The sequence below is a fragment of the Fibroporia radiculosa genome (assembly GCF_000313525.1).
Source record: "Fibroporia radiculosa TFFH 294 genomic supercontigs, scaffold2610, whole genome shotgun sequence".
Taxonomy (NCBI): domain Eukaryota; kingdom Fungi; phylum Basidiomycota; class Agaricomycetes; order Polyporales; family Fibroporiaceae; genus Fibroporia; species Fibroporia radiculosa.
Window position 1 is genome coordinate 1220 of NW_012133652.1, and position 16813 is coordinate 18032.

At 51.3% G+C, this 16813-nt stretch overlaps 8 protein-coding genes across 8 annotated transcripts; 4 read left to right on the top strand and 4 right to left on the bottom strand.

The window, feature by feature from the left end:
* Positions 1-265: 265 nt before the first annotated feature.
* On the top strand, positions 266-2254 carry FIBRA_08750 (uncharacterized protein; the record flags this gene model as incomplete). Its single annotated transcript, XM_012330374.1, has 6 exons — positions 266-515; positions 662-975; positions 1026-1283; positions 1331-1429; positions 1490-1845; positions 1900-2254. The coding sequence occupies 6 exons, from the start codon at positions 266-268 to the stop codon at positions 2252-2254; spliced, it is 1632 nt and encodes a 543-aa protein (XP_012185764.1).
* A 256-nt stretch (positions 2255-2510) lies between these two features.
* Positions 2511-4805, bottom strand: FIBRA_08751 (uncharacterized protein; the record flags this gene model as incomplete). Its single annotated transcript, XM_012330375.1, has 12 exons — positions 2511-2571; positions 2628-2750; positions 2812-2872; positions 2925-3121; positions 3176-3386; positions 3438-3654; positions 3703-3719; positions 3785-3794; positions 3852-4071; positions 4127-4207; positions 4263-4628; positions 4699-4805. The coding sequence occupies 12 exons, from the start codon at positions 4803-4805 to the stop codon at positions 2511-2513; spliced, it is 1671 nt and encodes a 556-aa protein (XP_012185765.1).
* An 839-nt stretch (positions 4806-5644) lies between these two features.
* On the bottom strand, positions 5645-7720 carry FIBRA_08752 (uncharacterized protein; the record flags this gene model as incomplete). The annotated part of the gene is made up of 9 exons (XM_012330376.1): positions 5645-5776; positions 5830-6174; positions 6249-6338; positions 6406-6548; positions 7099-7192; positions 7247-7303; positions 7366-7499; positions 7533-7637; positions 7696-7720. The coding sequence occupies 9 exons, from the start codon at positions 7718-7720 to the stop codon at positions 5645-5647; spliced, it is 1125 nt and encodes a 374-aa protein (XP_012185766.1).
* A 346-nt stretch (positions 7721-8066) lies between these two features.
* Positions 8067-10725, top strand: FIBRA_08753 (uncharacterized protein; the record flags this gene model as incomplete). Its single annotated transcript, XM_012330377.1, has 14 exons — positions 8067-8224; positions 8280-8337; positions 8397-8542; positions 8595-8694; positions 8752-8883; positions 8951-9108; positions 9171-9295; positions 9346-9371; positions 9429-9481; positions 9539-9801; positions 9863-10032; positions 10084-10258; positions 10308-10651; positions 10708-10725. 14 exons carry the CDS (start codon positions 8067-8069, stop codon positions 10723-10725), a joined length of 1926 nt encoding a protein of 641 aa, XP_012185767.1.
* Positions 10726-10868: 143 nt separating this feature from the next.
* FIBRA_08754 (uncharacterized protein) lies at positions 10869-12211 on the bottom strand (the record flags this gene model as incomplete). Its single annotated transcript, XM_012330378.1, has 5 exons — positions 10869-11682; positions 11733-11812; positions 11866-11974; positions 12027-12051; positions 12106-12211. The coding sequence occupies 5 exons, from the start codon at positions 12209-12211 to the stop codon at positions 10869-10871; spliced, it is 1134 nt and encodes a 377-aa protein (XP_012185768.1).
* Positions 12212-12394: 183 nt separating this feature from the next.
* Positions 12395-13450, top strand: FIBRA_08755 (uncharacterized protein; the record flags this gene model as incomplete). The annotated part of the gene is made up of 4 exons (XM_012330379.1): positions 12395-12515; positions 12569-13086; positions 13146-13211; positions 13268-13450. The coding sequence occupies 4 exons, from the start codon at positions 12395-12397 to the stop codon at positions 13448-13450; spliced, it is 888 nt and encodes a 295-aa protein (XP_012185769.1).
* A 100-nt stretch (positions 13451-13550) lies between these two features.
* FIBRA_08756 (uncharacterized protein) lies at positions 13551-14205 on the bottom strand (the record flags this gene model as incomplete). Its single annotated transcript, XM_012330380.1, has 3 exons — positions 13551-13792; positions 13884-14005; positions 14060-14205. 3 exons carry the CDS (start codon positions 14203-14205, stop codon positions 13551-13553), a joined length of 510 nt encoding a protein of 169 aa, XP_012185770.1.
* A 255-nt stretch (positions 14206-14460) lies between these two features.
* FIBRA_08757 (uncharacterized protein) lies at positions 14461-16000 on the top strand (the record flags this gene model as incomplete). The annotated part of the gene is made up of 6 exons (XM_012330381.1): positions 14461-14522; positions 14572-14661; positions 14703-14823; positions 14867-15118; positions 15173-15776; positions 15834-16000. 6 exons carry the CDS (start codon positions 14461-14463, stop codon positions 15998-16000), a joined length of 1296 nt encoding a protein of 431 aa, XP_012185771.1.
* Between the last annotated feature and the right edge of the window lie 813 nt (positions 16001-16813).

The following is a 16813-nucleotide window of genomic DNA, read 5'->3' on the forward strand; positions in this document are numbered from 1 at the left end:
TGTTATATGCTCTGACAAAGAAGGAGATGATGATTTCAATGCTTTCGTCCGCCAAAAAGGATGTAAGTGTGACAGTAGAAGACCACGTGATGGACCACAGTATGAATGAGGCCCATCTTAGTGTAGTGTAGGTCAAATTTCCCTTTCGGGTCATTTGGAACACGACTTCCCACGACTCTACGCAACGCGCGGCCGGCCGGTCCTCTGATAGACCATTGCCGTTATCGGGGTCTCAGTCAGTACGATCATCCCAGCCATGACGAAAATGTCCTCCCAGACAGAAACCCACCAGCAATCAGACTATGTCGATGTACGCATGAACACTGCGAAAGGAATGACACTTGGCGTACCTGACATTCGCATGACTACCGCTAAGGGATTCTCCGTGGACAACGACATCAAGATGGAAACTGCAAAACCTGGTACAACTATTAAACAGAACGGCCTTCAGATGTGGGAGAGAGAGCTGTTAGAGAGCTCAGAAGTGAAGCGAAAGGCCACTGTCGCTCAGCTATGTAAGTGCTGACCATGACCCGTCTGGCTCCAAGTGCTAAGTTGCATTGTTCATTCATACGATGTTCTTGCGGGATGGGACTTCACGTTATTCCGAACACTATTCGCCACATTCCCTCTTGCCAATAATTCGTTGGAATTCTCGTAGACTTTCTGGATTACTACTTTCAAATGCTTGGATATCTAGCTGCTCGCAAAGAGCGGCGAGCCAAGTTCGACTCTGATACCGCCGCGCGGAATCTGACGTCGGCCGAGTACGCGAAAGAATACAAGTCATATTGCGGCCGAGAACGTGTAGTCCTCAGAAAGCGTCGGACGAAACTCAAGGTAGACCAGTTTCATATAATCGCGCAGGTTGGGCAGGGAGGCTATGGCGAAGTCTATCTCGCACGAAAACAAGAGACTGGCGAGGTATGCGCTTTGAAGAAAATGCGCAAGCGGACTCTCTTCAAGATGGATGAGGTGACTAGTCTAGCCGGCATGAAGTCAATAGTCGCTAAATTGTCCTCTAGATTCGACATGTTCTTGTGGAGCGCGACATATTGACCGCTACTAAGACGCCCTGGCTGGTTCGCTTACTATACGCGTTTCAAGATCCTTCTCATGTCTATCTTGCAATGGAGTACGTCCCCGGTGGGGACTTCCGTACTCTACTCAACAACTCGGGAGTATTAAAAGAGGAACATGCAAAGTTCTACATCAGCGAAATGTTTGCCGCGGTGAATGAACTGCACAAGCTAGGGTACATTCACCGTGATCTGAAACCGGAGGTAAATCACAGACTCTCGAATGCCTGTGCTCGACTGACCCATTGCAGAACTTTTTGGTGGATGGTACTGGTCACGTAAAGTTGACTGACTTTGGCCTTGCAACGGGAGCACTGAATCCTCAGCGAATTGAGTCACTAAAGGTCAAGGTAAGCTCTTACACCTACCACCGATTTCTTACATCCTAAACCCGCAGAACCGTACTCTAGTTAGACAAAGTGAAAGATATTCAAATCATCCATCGGTCGACGCTTGAGAGACGGTCCATCTATCGTTCCATCCGCAATCAAGACCCTCGTTACGCAGACTCTATCGTCGGCTCGCCAGACTACATGGCTCCAGAGGTCTTACGCGGAAAGCCATACACATTCTCCGTCGATTACTGGTCCCTGGGTTGTATACTGTTCGAGTTCTTGGCAGGGTTCCCGCCATTCAGCGGCAGCACTCCCGAGGAAACATGGACAAACCTGAAGAACTGGACCAAAGTTCTCCGAAGGCCTGAATACGACAAACCCGAGGATCTCATTTTCAACCTCACTGATACTGCATGGGATGCTGTGACGAGGTCAGTGTATCCATGATCTGCGATAAGCAACTTGACTAACAATGCAGTCGACAGACTCATAGCACATGCGAGCGTCCGATACGCTACGCTCTCCCAAGTATCGGACCACCCCTTCTTCCACGGCGTCAAGTGGGATAATCTCCGCGGGGTCAAAGCCCCCTTTGTCCCAGCTCTGGATTCCGAGCTCGATACCGGATATTATGACGACTTCACCTCCCCCGATGATATGGCCAAGTACGCCGAGGTGAGAGAGAAGCAAAAGAACGTAGAGCGGGTCAGGGAGAAAGAGGAGCCCTTCTCGCGGGGAGTATGGGTTGGGTTCACATTCGGCAAGAATGGCCCCAACGTGAAGGCATTCAACGCCATGGGCGAAGTAGATGATCGCGATGCTCTCGCGACGATCTTCTGAGTGTACGCTTTTATCGCTTTCGTAGAGTCTCGCAACATACCCCGGCGCCGTTATATCCGCACTTGTACAAGCAATCAGAGGAATCATGTCTTTATTTGATGTACACTACCACAAACCCAAGAAATGAGACATTCACGGTCACAATCTCTACGCAGTACAGTTTCATACCACAGTAGTGAAGACAAGATGGCATTACCAGTGATACAGCAACGCAAACGTGATAGAACGATTAAGTCATAAGTGAAATTTGTGTCCATTAAGCATCAGCTTTCTCAGCAATCTGTGGCTCAGGCCTTACAGGAGCTTCCAATTCGGTGCTGCGCATTCTCTAGTCAGGACGCGCGAATCGCGACTATCGATAAATCAAACTCACAGAATGTCGACAATCTCGTCAGAAGCATCTGTGTGCTCCTTGACACGAGTGTAGATCATCGGCAAGGCCGAGAGCAGGCCTGCGACAAGGAGAACCCAAGTCGAGATGAAAATGTTCAAATACCTAATTTATGGAACGTGCTGTGTCAGAAGCCGCTGCAGTGCAGATTGCTTAAATAACGCACGGGAGGCTAACAGCATCAGCACGCCAGACACCGGCGGCGCCCGCAGACTGGAGAGACTTGTCTACGTTGGACGTGAGTATTGTGTAGTCCACGTGTACATGACGAGAACATACAGAAACCAGTCAAGTTCGCGAGCTTGGAGGGATCGTTGGACATGGCACCCATAAGCCAGTAGGCGGTGGTCTGCCACATCGCATCGAGCATACCGCAGAAGATGTAGAGCCAGATCCTGCCAACGTAGGCCTTGTCGTAGATGTCCATCTTGTCATTGTCAGTCGTTTCAACTGCTATCGTGGCACGAGTATAGTCCCTGCGGCGTAAACACATTAATTTGGCCCACTCAAACGACCACGGCTGAAATCACCTCTGGTAGAAGTACGCCCAGATGTGGACGATGAAAACCATGATGAAGAGCGAACCCCATCCAGCAAAGGCACGGAAGCGACGGGTGAGACCCTTCTGGTCAAGGAGGAACCCGATGCCGACGGATCCGACAATCTGGGAGAGCCAGTAGACAAGGTTGTTCAATGCGCGGCCACGGATGGTGAAAAGGGCGGCATTGTAGTCGTTGAATTCTGCGGCAGAGATGTTCAGGTTCGTACGGGGGAAGAGTAAGCGAAACTTACGCCAGGTGTAAAACCAGTTACTGGCGAAGAACATGGGGAAGAGGAGGATGACAGTCGTATCGGTGCGCAGGGTGACCCACAGACCGTATAATTCTGTCTTCCAAGACGGATGGCGTACGGTCATGACCTTCGTGCCGTCGGAACGGAGCATATTCTTAGGGTTCGCCATAAGCATCGGGATGGTGACACCGAGGAGAGTGAGAACAAGGAATCCGATCTAGAGGAACGTTAAACAGAAATCCTCTACCATGGGGGAGCGACATACGTATGTGCCATTGCCAACTAGTGGATGTATGAATGGCGTTAGCATTGGAACTCTGGGCGCTGTAAGTACAAATCAAGCTCACCAGCATTGGCCTAACAATAAAACCCCAGTGAGTAGGAAACACATCACAGTATACGCTATGTACTGACCTCTGAGTGGAAGTTCTGGCCAAGGGAGACAGAGGCACCAACGACACCACCCAGATTGAAGATGGTCCAGAAGATACCGATGAAGATACCCTTCTGGCCCTCAGTTGGGTATGCCAACATGAGAGAGCCTTGGGCGGTCCAGAGCATACCAGCACAAACACCAAGGATGGCACCAGCTGCGATGACAAACCCTCCGGCATTGGGGTGAATGTTGACAGCGCTGAAGGACGAGGGGGTCTAGCACCGAACGGACCATGCGGGAGGGGAGCGCTTACAGGTAAGAACCGATGTAGAGTGCGTAGCCAGAACTTCCGAGGAGAAGCGTGAGGCGGGGACCTAATACGTTGTTGATGGAACTGCGTGAAGGAAGACGGTGAACATAAGGCGGCAGCAGAGGAGTAGGAAGCGTACCCAGCGAAAAACGCAGTGAACGCGAAGGTAGAATACAGGGCAACGTTAGCGTTGGCGCTGGTGGTGGTGCTCACTTGACCTCCTCCACCAAGTCCGTTGAGGGCGTTGAATAATCCAGGGCCCATGAAACAGACAAAGCCGAGCATGATGACCTGAACCCAAGGGTTGTAGTAGAGACCCTTGAGCCCGGTACGGCGCTCGTAGACCTCTGGCGGGGCAGCGAGCTCGATGCTGCCACTCGCATTGTCCTTCTCGATGGAATAGTCGGACAGAGACATGTCTGACTGAGAGGGAGGCGACGGGGGGAGGAAGGGGGGCGGGGGAAAGGAAGCATGAACGAGAGGAGATATACATACGGGAACGCATCTGCTATCGGCGTGACCTGATCCTGAAGCACGCCTCCCATATGGCCATCAATCCTCCTGGACGAGCCAACCTTATGCCAAGCATTTCTTTGTTCCACCTGGTCGGCCTCTCCGGCGACGGCCAGACCGCGATTTGAACCACGACGTCGTCTAGCACCTCGCCTACGCGACGTTGCATGTCTCGTGCGCGAGGCTCGCCTGCGATGCTCGACGCCAGCAGATGAGCATCCCACGCAGGATCACCTGGGATTAGCTGGGTGGTCTGCTGTGGCAAGTACAAATTGGCCGTCGAGTTACTCTGGGAAGGCAGGTTTCAATGTATTAATAGAGACCCGTTCTGTTTTGCCGCAGGGAGGAAGAACACGGATGCCTATCCGAGCGTCCGGGCAGGGAATGGCGATGGCCGCTCGAAGCCACAGCTACTTCGGCTCAGGTTATGTGGCCCTTGACAGTTGGTGATGGTCAATCACCAGTGTAAAGCCTCCGTCGACATGTGCATCTCATACCGGACCTGGGCGAAAACTATCATGTGCGTCCGCACCAAGAATATGGATTCAGGATCGCCGTTTTGCGTGCGGCAGAAATATCACCACCCAGGTACAGTTTGAGATAACGAAATGAACGGCAAAGATAGCCAGGCCCGAAGACGGCAGAGGAGAGGTGCGTGCCAGCGCGGGCAACCAGGCCAGCGCAGACAAACGAGGTCTCTCAGCAAGAATCTCTATCAACAAGCCGGCCTCCGTCCCCTCACACGATCGATCGACAACCCGCCCCAGGCACATGCACCAGAATATCGACAACACCTGGCTATAAATCACTCACCAGTCGCACGACCACGCAGGATCATACTCGCACACATTGGTTATCACACGCGCCACATAACGTTAAGATACTGTTCCGTCCAGCTACTAACAGCTGACCATCGGCAGACAAGGAAATGAGGAAGATATGGAGACAACGTTCTAGACGAATTTCGAAGATGAAGAAGCATATTCAAGCATCGACCGCAAACCCACATCACTCCGTCGCGACCGCAACACGATCACGCAACCCATCTGCCGTCACCGTCGCATCCGACAACCCGCTTGTCTTGTGGTGCACATTCACGAACACCGGCTTCACCACCGTTCCATACAACTTTTGCGCGCCCTACGTACGCTCAGTTAGAAGACAGTAGCATGCAGCCGTCGCGAGGCACGTACACGGAACGCAGGCAGCTGCAGCCAGAGAATGAACACGCTCTTGAACGCAAAGTACCACGGGAAGTAGTAGAGCACAACCCGCAGCGCAAAGCTCTCCATAAAGTTGAAGAACCCGAACACGACCCAATACGTCAACCACTGAATGTCATCCTGGTGACCCGGCGACTCGAGCGCTCGCACAGAGAGGAAAGCGGGCAGCGCCCATCCGATGAGGTTAGAGACCGGGGCGGCAGAGGCGTTGATGGAGTGGAAGACAGAGAGCACCAGAACCGCACCAATGAAGGCATAGCTCTTGGGCACCTGTGTACGCTGCTCAAATGTATTGAAAATCGAGTGTTTTGACAGCTAGGGGTCGCGTGACAAAAACCGGTGCGGTGTCAGAAACGAGGCGTCGCGTGAGTAGAATGGGCTTTATGTACCTCCTTGTCAAGCTGGGAGATATAGTAGCTGGCCTTGTCTTGAGCCTGCGTGAAAGCAGGGTGTTGTTGCAGCTTTTGCGAGGCAGACATCTGGTGACGTAGCGGCGCAACGGGGGCCGAATGGACACAAATGAGCGCAGAACACAGAGTAGCGCACGCGCAAAATAATACCTTTCGGATTCCTGATGAGACGTGCAACAGAGGGTACGAGGGGCGGTGGTGGTAGTGGTGGTGGTGCAGGCTGAAGAGAGAGAGGCGGGCTGAGGAGGGTTGATATGGGCTTTGATGACGCGTGTTTGCCTGCCACGTACGTCAGTGACAACGCCCTCACCGCAGCCACCAGCTCCAGTCTCCGCCCCAGCCATGGCCGACTACCAAGCCATCCAGGTACGTTTCGCTCTCTCCTCTCGGCCCTCGTCATTCAACTCGCTCCCTTTCCAGGCTCTCCACCGCTCTCTTCCAGCTTTCGCCCCCATCGTTCCGGTCAGCCTCCTTCCGTACCTCGCCTTCGTTTTGCTCGGTGTGACCTTCGTGCTTGCCTTTTACTTCTCCACGTGTGTATCTCGCCCCTCATGCAATGTGATGCCCCTCATGTTTTTCTAATTAAAACAGACTACCAAATGACAAACTCCCCGTCCGCGAAGCCGCCGTAGCTTCTCTCGCAAGCCTTCTTGGAGGATTCGGAGTCGTAGCTCTCTTTTGCACCGCCGGGGTATATCTATAATCTCTATCCCGCCCAGCCGAGGTAAATGGTCTCCCTACCACACAACTATCGCACTGTGCACGCAGCCACTAGCTTCCGAGTGTAACTCAGTTGTTGACCCGCCACCCAAATTTACATTTGACGCACTGCGCGGGAGAGCAAGCCAATCAGCACGGGCTGTCATGCGGATGGGAATACGCACTGTGTAGAATATGGTAGAACCCTCGTCTGCGCTTCTCAACTGTAGAATCTCGTCAGCGCTGTAATCCACACGTCGAGTGACGGCGCCTCATACCTGAGCTTCTTGCGAGTACGCTTCCATGTGTCCACACTCCGGACATTTCTCGGTCACCTTGAGCACAAGAAGAGATCTCTCAGAATGCACAAATAGACTTGTACCACTGTTCAATTTACCTTAAGCAGGGCTTCGTTAGCATCGTGTACCCTCGTCTGCGTCTTGCGCTTCTGGAGCAGCGGCGAAGGGAAGGCGTCCGGGTGCGACCGAGTGACAATTTCAATGTTTTCATACGCTGCACGCCGTGTGAAGCCTGGCCAACGTAGGAGGATTAGCCGAGACTCACAGCTAGCAGGCTCCTTGTATCCGCATTGTTCGCAAGGGACCTCGAGGTCACCATCCTGGGGCAAATTGAGCAGCGTGCCGCAGTCTGGGCAGAATAAGAGTGAACCTGGCAGCGCTCCGTCGTCAGTGTTACATCACTTCTCGGAAATGTAATGTGTGGCCACCTATTTTATCTGCGCGTTTGGGCATGGCGTGAATGCTCGATGAGCGTCGGCTGTTTTCACGAGATCGACCTGGACGTGCACATGTGATCGTAGATCCGTGTCGCTAAATCTACTCAAGCGCGTCCGAGTCCTCCGACTCCCGTGGCTGAGTCTTCCTGCTTGACTTCATCGATCTGCCTCGAGTGACGGCAGGTAGGTATGAATTTTTGATTGTCTTCAGGTTCCGGCGCGTCCGAGAACTTATTCTGTCTCGTACACTGAGTTGCTCACTGGGTCGCATTAGATCGCGCCGGTGTGAACGTCTTTAGCTGTCTTCTACACCCGTTTTGACAGTACTCATCGCTATTACTCCAGGAACCTGCATATATAAAATGTCTGTCGATTCAGATATCACCACGCAGTCAAACTACACCGAGATCGCATCCGAGCATGTGGATTTCGATTGGACGGTCGATTTTGCGCAGAGCACCATCTCTGGCTCTGTTACTCATACCCTAACGGTGAGGAAGGAGAACGTACAACACGTCGTGTGAGCATTTGTTTGTCTCGTAGACTTGTGTTTGTCTGATTGTATGTTTCTCTAGCTTCGACTCGTCTGCACTCGCGATTGAGAGCGCAGTAGTGGAGGGAAAGATTGCACAGGTGCGTGTGCATCGATGCATTTTGAATACGCGGTAATTAAGCTAACTGTAATTTTACAGTTTGACCTGGGTGCTCCTCAGCCTGTCGTGGGGTCCGCTCTTCGCGTTTCACTTCCTGCTGGGCTCAAGACAGACTCTAAAGTCAAAGTCACCATCTTCTACAAGACTAGCAAGGACTCCATGGCCCTCCAGTGGCTGGCAAAAGAGTGCGACATTGCGTTGTCTATTGGTAACGTACTTGTGCTTATCCTGCGTTAGGCAGACACAAGGGAAATCTTTCCCTTTCTTGTTCAGCCAATGCCAACCTATCTACGCGCGCACGATGGCACCACTGCAGGACACTTCCTCCGTCAAAGTCGTACGTCTTCTCGTACTTTCCAAGATTTCTATCAAATGTAACATGCCGCGTATTTAGACCTACTCCGCCAAAGTGACGTCTGTTCTTCCCGCTTTGCTGTCTGCTATCCGTGTGTCCCCTCCCTCTGATGGACCAACCCACGACGGGAAAGTGATTGGCAAAGATGCTGTGACTTACGTTTACAACCAGGTCTGCCATCTTATTCCTGCCCTCGCTGCATAGCCGACAGGCCCTGTAATGGCTGATCGAATTCTAGCCGATTCCAATCCCTACGTATCTTATTGCCATCGCCGTGGGCAATCTCCGCTACCGTGCCTGTCCCAGAGTAGAAGGGAAAGAGTGGCAGACTGGGGTTTGGGCAGAACCGGAGACCATAGAGGCCGCATACTGGGAGTTTGAGGAAGCCATCAATAGGTACACCCATCTGGCTTGGGACAGGTGAACCATCTGACGTAGGCTGTTTTCTCGAAATTTAGGACCTTGATCATAGCCGAAACCATATTGCCGCCGTACAAATTTGGTGTATACGACGTGCTAGTTTTGCCGCCATCCTTCCCTTACGGTGGCATGGAAAACACTTGCCTTTCATTCATCACACCGAGTACGTTTGCCTTCGTACCTGATCGGTCATACCTAACAGTTGCGCCGCAGCTCTCCTCGTCGGCGACCGCTCGTTGGTGAGTTTTCTCGGACCCATTGCAGTTATAAATTTGTCTGACCTAAAACCCAAAAAGGTCGACGTAGTGGTACATGAGCTGTCTCATTCATGGTTTGGCAATGGTGTCAGGTATATGTCTCATCTCCAAAGTCATAGGTTCGTTGATAATAATCTTTGTCAAACTAGCCCAACATCGGCGACACACTTCTGGCTTAACGAAGGGTGGACGACGTACACGGAACGACTCCTCATGCAATATCTTCATACTCCTCAGCATCGTGACTTCAGCTACCTGGTTGAGTCCAGATCAATGTATGATGATCTGAAACGGTACAAGGACCACCCGAAGTACCAGCGTCTCGTAATCGAGTTTGAGAAGGGAGAGGATCCCGACGATGCGTACAGCAGGATTCCATACGACAAGGGCGCGAACCTTCTGCTCCATCTCGGTGAGCGAGACGCTAGCCTCGTCTGATGCAAAAATACTAATAGTAATATTATGTCGGGTAGAACGAACCATAGGTGGTCTAGACGTTTTCCTCCCTTACGTTCATGACTACGTCTCGACCTTCTTGGGCCGAAGTATTACTACAGAGCAGTGGAAATCACATCTGTACTCGTACTTCAAGCAGCATGGAGGCGAGGAGAAAACCAGGCTACTAGACAGCATTGACTGGAATGTAAGTTGTTATTCCAGGCGATCGTGCATGGCTCATAGCGTCGTGCCATAGGCGTGGTTCTATGGCGAAGGCATCGAGCTGCCCGTCGAGATGGACTACGATCATACTCTCGCAGAACAGGCATACGCATTGGCTGCCAAGTGGGACGCATCAAGAACAATCTCAGACGTGGCACAGCTCCCTTTCAAGGAGGAGGATGTCGACATTCTGGACACAAATCAGAAGAGTATGTTCCCCGCCGGAATGAGCCAATCCCTCCTAATAAATCTGCTTAGTTCTCTTCCTCGAAAGAATTCAGTCCTACGCTGCCCTACCTTCGTCCCATGTCACACTGATGGGCACCCTCTATCACTTTGCTGACACTCCCAATGCCGAGCTCCGTTTCCGTTTCTACGAATTCGCGTTCCTTGACCCCAAGTCCTCCGCTGCGAAAGCGTTCGCACCCGCTGCGGCAGCCTGGGTAACTGGAAACGATGGCACCGGCATTATAAAGGGCCGCATGAAACTTTGCCGGCCGGTATTCAGAGGTATAAACGAAGTCGATCATGATTTGGCGGTGAAAGCGTTCAAAGAATCAGCGATCAACTTCCACCCAATCGCACGCAGGATGCTCGAGAGGGTATGTCACTAGTTGCAACCTTTTGTTCATCATGTTTCTCAGCATTCATCTTGTAGGACATGGGGCTTGCATAGCACCAAGAAGCAATGAACAGAATAGAATGATCTGTACAACCGTTTGACGCTGTATACAGCACCGACACAAATGTAACATGATCTAGTCTTGTATCCGTCAGAGTAAACCTACCCTTAACGTACACCTACTGTGCCGGGTGCCTCTACTTAAAGCCACCCCAAATGTCTCCAAAAGCATCGTCCTTCTTTTGCATACCGGGCAAATTCGATCCAAATAAATCACCATTACCTGCATTGGCACCACCAGACGATCCCCACACATCGCTGGTCGAGAACAAGCTTTGCTGCTGAACGGCTGGCTGCGTGGCTGGAGTGGTCCATAAATTAGGTTGTGCTGGCGCTGCGGGGGTTGTATTCCATCCTGAGCTGGTGCCCCACATGCCAACGCCTGCTGCTCCCATCATGCTGGTCGCCGGTGTGGGATGTTGTTGCTGCGCGGGTTGGGTATTAAAAGCGCTCCACGCGTTCTGGGGCTGGGCAAACTGCCCAAAAGCCGACGATGCTTGGGCGGGCGCAGCCGAAGTCGAGAAAAGGGATAATATATCTTGTTTAACATCCTTCTTCGGCGCGGAAGGGACAGCATTGGATGGAGTGCTTGTGGGAGCGTGGAAATCGAGCGAGAAGAGATCATCGGAAGGTGCGGGAGCGGCGGGGGCTTGGGGTACCTGCGCTTGAGGAGCGGGGACGGCCGATTGTGATGCGGCCTGTTGTGCACGGTTTGCAACGCTGGACGAGAGCAGTTGGTGTGGCTGTGGTTGACGCGAAGTGACCGATAGGCGAGGGGCGGTCGCTGTTATAGGAGACTCGACGGGCGTCTGCGATCGTTTTGTCGTCTGCACCGGAGGAGCTGACTGGGACGCAGACTGACTATCAAGGGTCGACGGGTTGGACGGCGGTGGCCCCTCGCGAGCCCACCGACGAGATTCGTACTTTGAACGGATAAAGGACTCCATTTTGCTAGATATGAGTTTGCATCATTTTCGTGAAGATACACATAAAATACATACTGGTCCGCCGGGAGATGCCCTGGCTTTAAATGTGCCTCCCAGTACAAGTTAGCTAGGCGGTTGCCCCATTTCTGGATGGACTGAAAGTGCCATACATGAGAATCTGCCAGTAGATTTAGAAATTAACACTTACGGCCATTTGCTCAGGCGTCCAAACGTCAAGATCTACTGACTTGACTTTGCTGATATGCGTGCCCATGGATCGATGGATGCCGGAGCAACGAATGCATAGAAAGACGCCACTACAACACGTCGTTAGCTAGACCATGCGGCATGTCGTGGGCAGTTGCGCACATATTCCACGAAGCCCATCGTGGGTCTACAGAACCAACTGTCAATTAGGGAATACTCGCAGATAACCAACGACACTGACCATTCCGTTTACAATCAGCACATACTTTGTTCTCAGGCCTTTTGAGCAGCTCCCTTAGAGTCTTTGCATGCCGCTCTGTTGTTGCTTTGTCCTGGCGCGTTGACATGCTGATGAGAGATGAAGAAACACGTTGAAGCGACGCTTGTGTAACGCCGGAGACTGGATTAAACGCACCGAGCAAGCACCGAGCGCGCGACTATACAGCGCGCTTGTGTTTGTGGCTATTGACCTGGCCATTGACCGCTCCCCGAGGACCGAGTGACCGCACCCTGACGAACACGAAACTATCATGTCTGCCGCAGCCAGAGCTGAAGCCCGCAGAAAAGCAATACTCAGTCGTGGGGGAGACCGTCTCGCAAAACTGACGTCCTCAGCCAGAGGCGAAGATGCTCCGGCTTATATGCACGATGGTACGTGGCTTGCAACTTACATGCGGGTCCAGACGTTGACCAGTCACTCCTAGACCCACCACTGGCACCACTCCCAGACCGGCCAACGTTAGAAACTTTTGTCGGTGAACAGACCATATTTCCGACGCCTCCGCCTTTCAGCAGGACCTCACCTCGACCGCCAAGATCACAGCCAGCGAATACCGGTAATGGCATGCAGCAACCTCTCCCTCCTCAAGAACAGTTCAGGCAATTGCAGGAAGCTCTAGCTTCCGGCGGTCCCTTCCCTTCTATGTCACCATCTGAGAATGACCCCCTGGCAGCACTCATGTCAACCATGTCACAGCCAGGAGGTATGTCGGGAATGCCGTCGCAGAAGGCGGCGGTGATCAAACCCAAGACGAGGCTACAACGGCTAATGCCTTTCATCCATCTTCTTGCCTCCTGGATTCTGCTCGCGTATTTTGTCATATGGAAAGAGCCAGATGATTATAATCGCCGAACACACGGATCTCAGCCAGAGAACGCATGGCGGCGCTGGGCAGAACTGGGCTGGAAGGATGCGGGGGACACTTGGGGAGTGCAGCCTGTGGTAAGCAATTTTGGTCGTACATCGTTTGGCTATGACGAAGACCATTAACTTGTGACCAGCCTTTTTTTTGGGCGTTCACCACACTCGCGATAGTCCTACATTCATGGCGTATGTTCTCTAAACTAGTGAGTGGTCGAGGTACCCGCGCTCCCGACCCACCTTATACTTACCATAATTCTAGGATACCCCACAGCTGCCTACTTTATTGACACTAGCTCTGCCTCACCTGCCGCCACCTGTTCCTTCCCTCATCACCAATGGTTACGCGTATCTGCAGATCGGAGGTGTCTTCCTAGATGATATATCAGGTCTCCTAGTTAGCGTGGGGCTACTCATATGGGTTGCCAGCTGGTTCGCGGATTGATGTACTGTACTTTGCGAATTCATGATGAGTAGGGTCACATCACGAGGGTATAATAATCGTTGGGTTAGATTGATTACGCGAAAAGTATGTAACACATGGATTAAGGTAAGACTGCGGCAGCTCCAGTCCTTGGCCGCCCTACACCGAAAATGATTTCTTCCGTAGACATGCTTTGTGATGGTTTGACGTTCACAGTAGGTGGATCTACAATGGGCAACCCAGCAGCAATCCTCTCCTTTTTCCAGCGTTGCCATGGTGCTCCGCCTCCGAGGTCCATGAGTTCCTGAAATATAGCAGACGACCATTTTTGATTCATGTTCAAAGTTTGCGTTGACCCATCGCCTGGCGGATCAAGCGAGGCACACAGAGCAAAGGAAAGCCAACTCTGGCAGTGAGTGGGGCATTGCAAGGAAATATCACTAGTGAGACTCACGGAACTCAACGATCATCTCAGGCTGCCACGAATCTTGGAGTGATTTGGGCAATTTGTTCACCTGAATATCAAGAGCGGGGTTCACGTAACGTATGCGCGGAAGGTCCTCCTTCACGAAATGTCTAGCGTAAAATAATTATGACGCGGTGCATTATGCAGTAGTAAAATCTGCTCACCTTGCTCCAAAATGATCATTCCGCGAGGCTAATGTGACTTTCAAGCTCTTGACGCTGTTGAGCTGGGGCCGTGGGGCTCTTGTAAGATTCTCGATAATTTTCGACAACCTCGAAGGACCAGGAATCGTCTTTAGTTTTCGAGGCATAGTCCCTGACGACAGCGCAAGTTTACGGTGACAAGATCTGGTCTCGTACCCAGACGTGTCGAAGACACAATAGCTACTAGTGACACAAGGTGGCACAGTCCCGATCGCATATTTATCTCTGTTGATCCAGGCGCTCATAAGGAGTCCAATTCACATTGATCCACTTTTGCCTGCAACATCCTACCGGCCCTATTGCACCAAGCCTGTTTTCTGTAACGATTGATCATTAGGTGACTGAGACAATCCCGCACTGCAATGGCGCAAGAAGGAGAGTCCTTAGTGATGCGTAGATCCAAACGGAGTACTGCTGGCAATAGGTAGGGCTGCTGCGGCCGAAGACATTTGGTTTACTGACTTGTATTGTAGGATGGAAGCGGCATTGGCGGAATTCCGTGCTGAGGATGTTGGTGTTGATATAGAGGACATTGACTTCGTGATCGAGAAGGGTAATATTTTGTCCGCTTCGTACAAGTCCTCTGATCATCATGATGCGCAAGGGCAGACGAAGAGGATGCGTTCGAATCTGACTTTGAGAGTACTGATGAAGAGGTTGCTCAGGAAGACATTGATGCCGCTGCAGAGAACCTCGTTCGAGTAGAAGAGAGGACTGGGCGAAAGGTATGCGAAGCCTGAATGAACTCGCATCGACTCATTTGTATAGGCTGCGCGTTCGAAACTAGACAGAGTGACTGCCCTAGCCCACGCTCGTCATAAGGCAACATTCCATCCACAAGAATACACTTCCACTCAGTCAGGTTCAGCGAAACTGAAACGTCGTGTGTCACTGGGGCTTGTCGTCGACGCCGAAACAGGAGAAGTCATAGAACAGGCCAAAAGACAGAGTCGCAGGATGCATACCATGTTGAATACATCTGCCACTGTCAACAGAATGAAAGATGCCGAAGAGAAAAAGGTGTGCTCTGTGTCGATCTGAATGTTTATCGTCAACGATCCTCACACCTCGCAGTCTACCTTGCCAAAGAAAGTGAAGACGACGATACGGGCTCCAACCCAGGATGAATTAATTACCCGTGCGTTGGATATGGAAGAGGGAAATATCAAAGAACATCGTAACTATCTCACTTTGGAAGAGGAAAAGCGTAAGCGTGCTCGCCTGGTACGCACAAGTATTCAGGGACCTCTTGTCCGATGGATCAGCAAAGCGGAAGAAGTGACAATAACTTTAGAATCTCATCCCACGGCTTTATCACACGGTGGCCCGCCTCCTTTCTCGCAGCCCGTCAACAATCTCGCATACCCCGCCACTTCTTTGATAACACCAGCTCAGCCTGTCTACCCTCCATATTATTATCAACCCCCAAATAAATCATACACGTCACAATCGTCGGCTACTACACATGTCTATCCTTCTTCGTCTGAGATCACACATCCATTGCATCCGAAGCCTTTGGTATACAAAGAAATAGTCAACAAGAACTACGTTATTCACGAGCTGGGCCAATCTGAGGCAGCCACTAGGCCGTCCTGGCCGAGTACGATGAAGGCCATGTTTGGTGATCATGTCAAGTGGGAGGATCTCAGGGTCTATATTACCAAGGGGCGGCCATTGAGTACGTACTATTGACTTTATGGCATTTGTTATAGACTCCCTGACGTTCTCTGTGCAGCACGACCTGTACAAACATGTCCTATCACTGGCCGAGCTGCTCAATATATGGATCCACGAACCGGCGTGCCCTTTGCCAACATGGAAGCATATAGGACTCTTGGTAAGATACTTGCACACGAGTATGTCTGGAGCGACAGTCTGGGGTGTTACATCGGCCCATCGTGAAGGCGTATTGGTGTGCCCATTTCAAAATAGCCACATTCGCTATGTGCGCTCATACCGTACATGATTTCAACGAACGTAGTCTTAACTGGACGTGGAATATTGTCTGTACGCTGTCCGACCTGACGTGTACGTGCGACAGTCGAGCTATCGGCTTGTTTCGGTCATGATAATAGCACGTACGTGATATATTTGCATCAGACAGTATTCAGAATATGCTAATAGAGATGTTCAAGGTCGAAATAAGATGCGCAGTGCGAACGTACCTTGTTTCAGTAGTGTGGGAACGTGAGCTGAGTTAGAATAATAATGAAAGTCTCAGGTAACAGATTGATTAGAATGGGAATGTCACATGCACCTGCTTGATATGAGGACAGCAACACCTCCACTCTCTCCTCTGCTTGTACCAGGCTTCTAAAACCATCTATTAAGGAGCATTCTTGTTCCAATCTCACTATGGTTTTCTCTGCTAAGTGTTAAGTGCTAATACATGTGATGTATCCCAAAAAGGATGAACAAGAATGCTCCAGGACAGCTGGCATAGAACTCTCTAAGGTTTAGCTGAGTGTGGAAAGATGGGCATTTTTGAACAATGTCTTGGGATAGTGTACAATTCATGTCAGCCTGACCCTAATGTGGGCCCTATTTTCTCTACAGTACAGTTGAGATTACAAGAGAGAAACATGTAGTCTGGTGATTTAGGGTACTCTGTATGTTATAGGTTCTACATAATGTCAGCAGTTCCATGTTCATCAGCACCTAGAATGGCTCAACTCAAGATCATTATGATATGATCAAGGTCTCAGTGCCCACCCA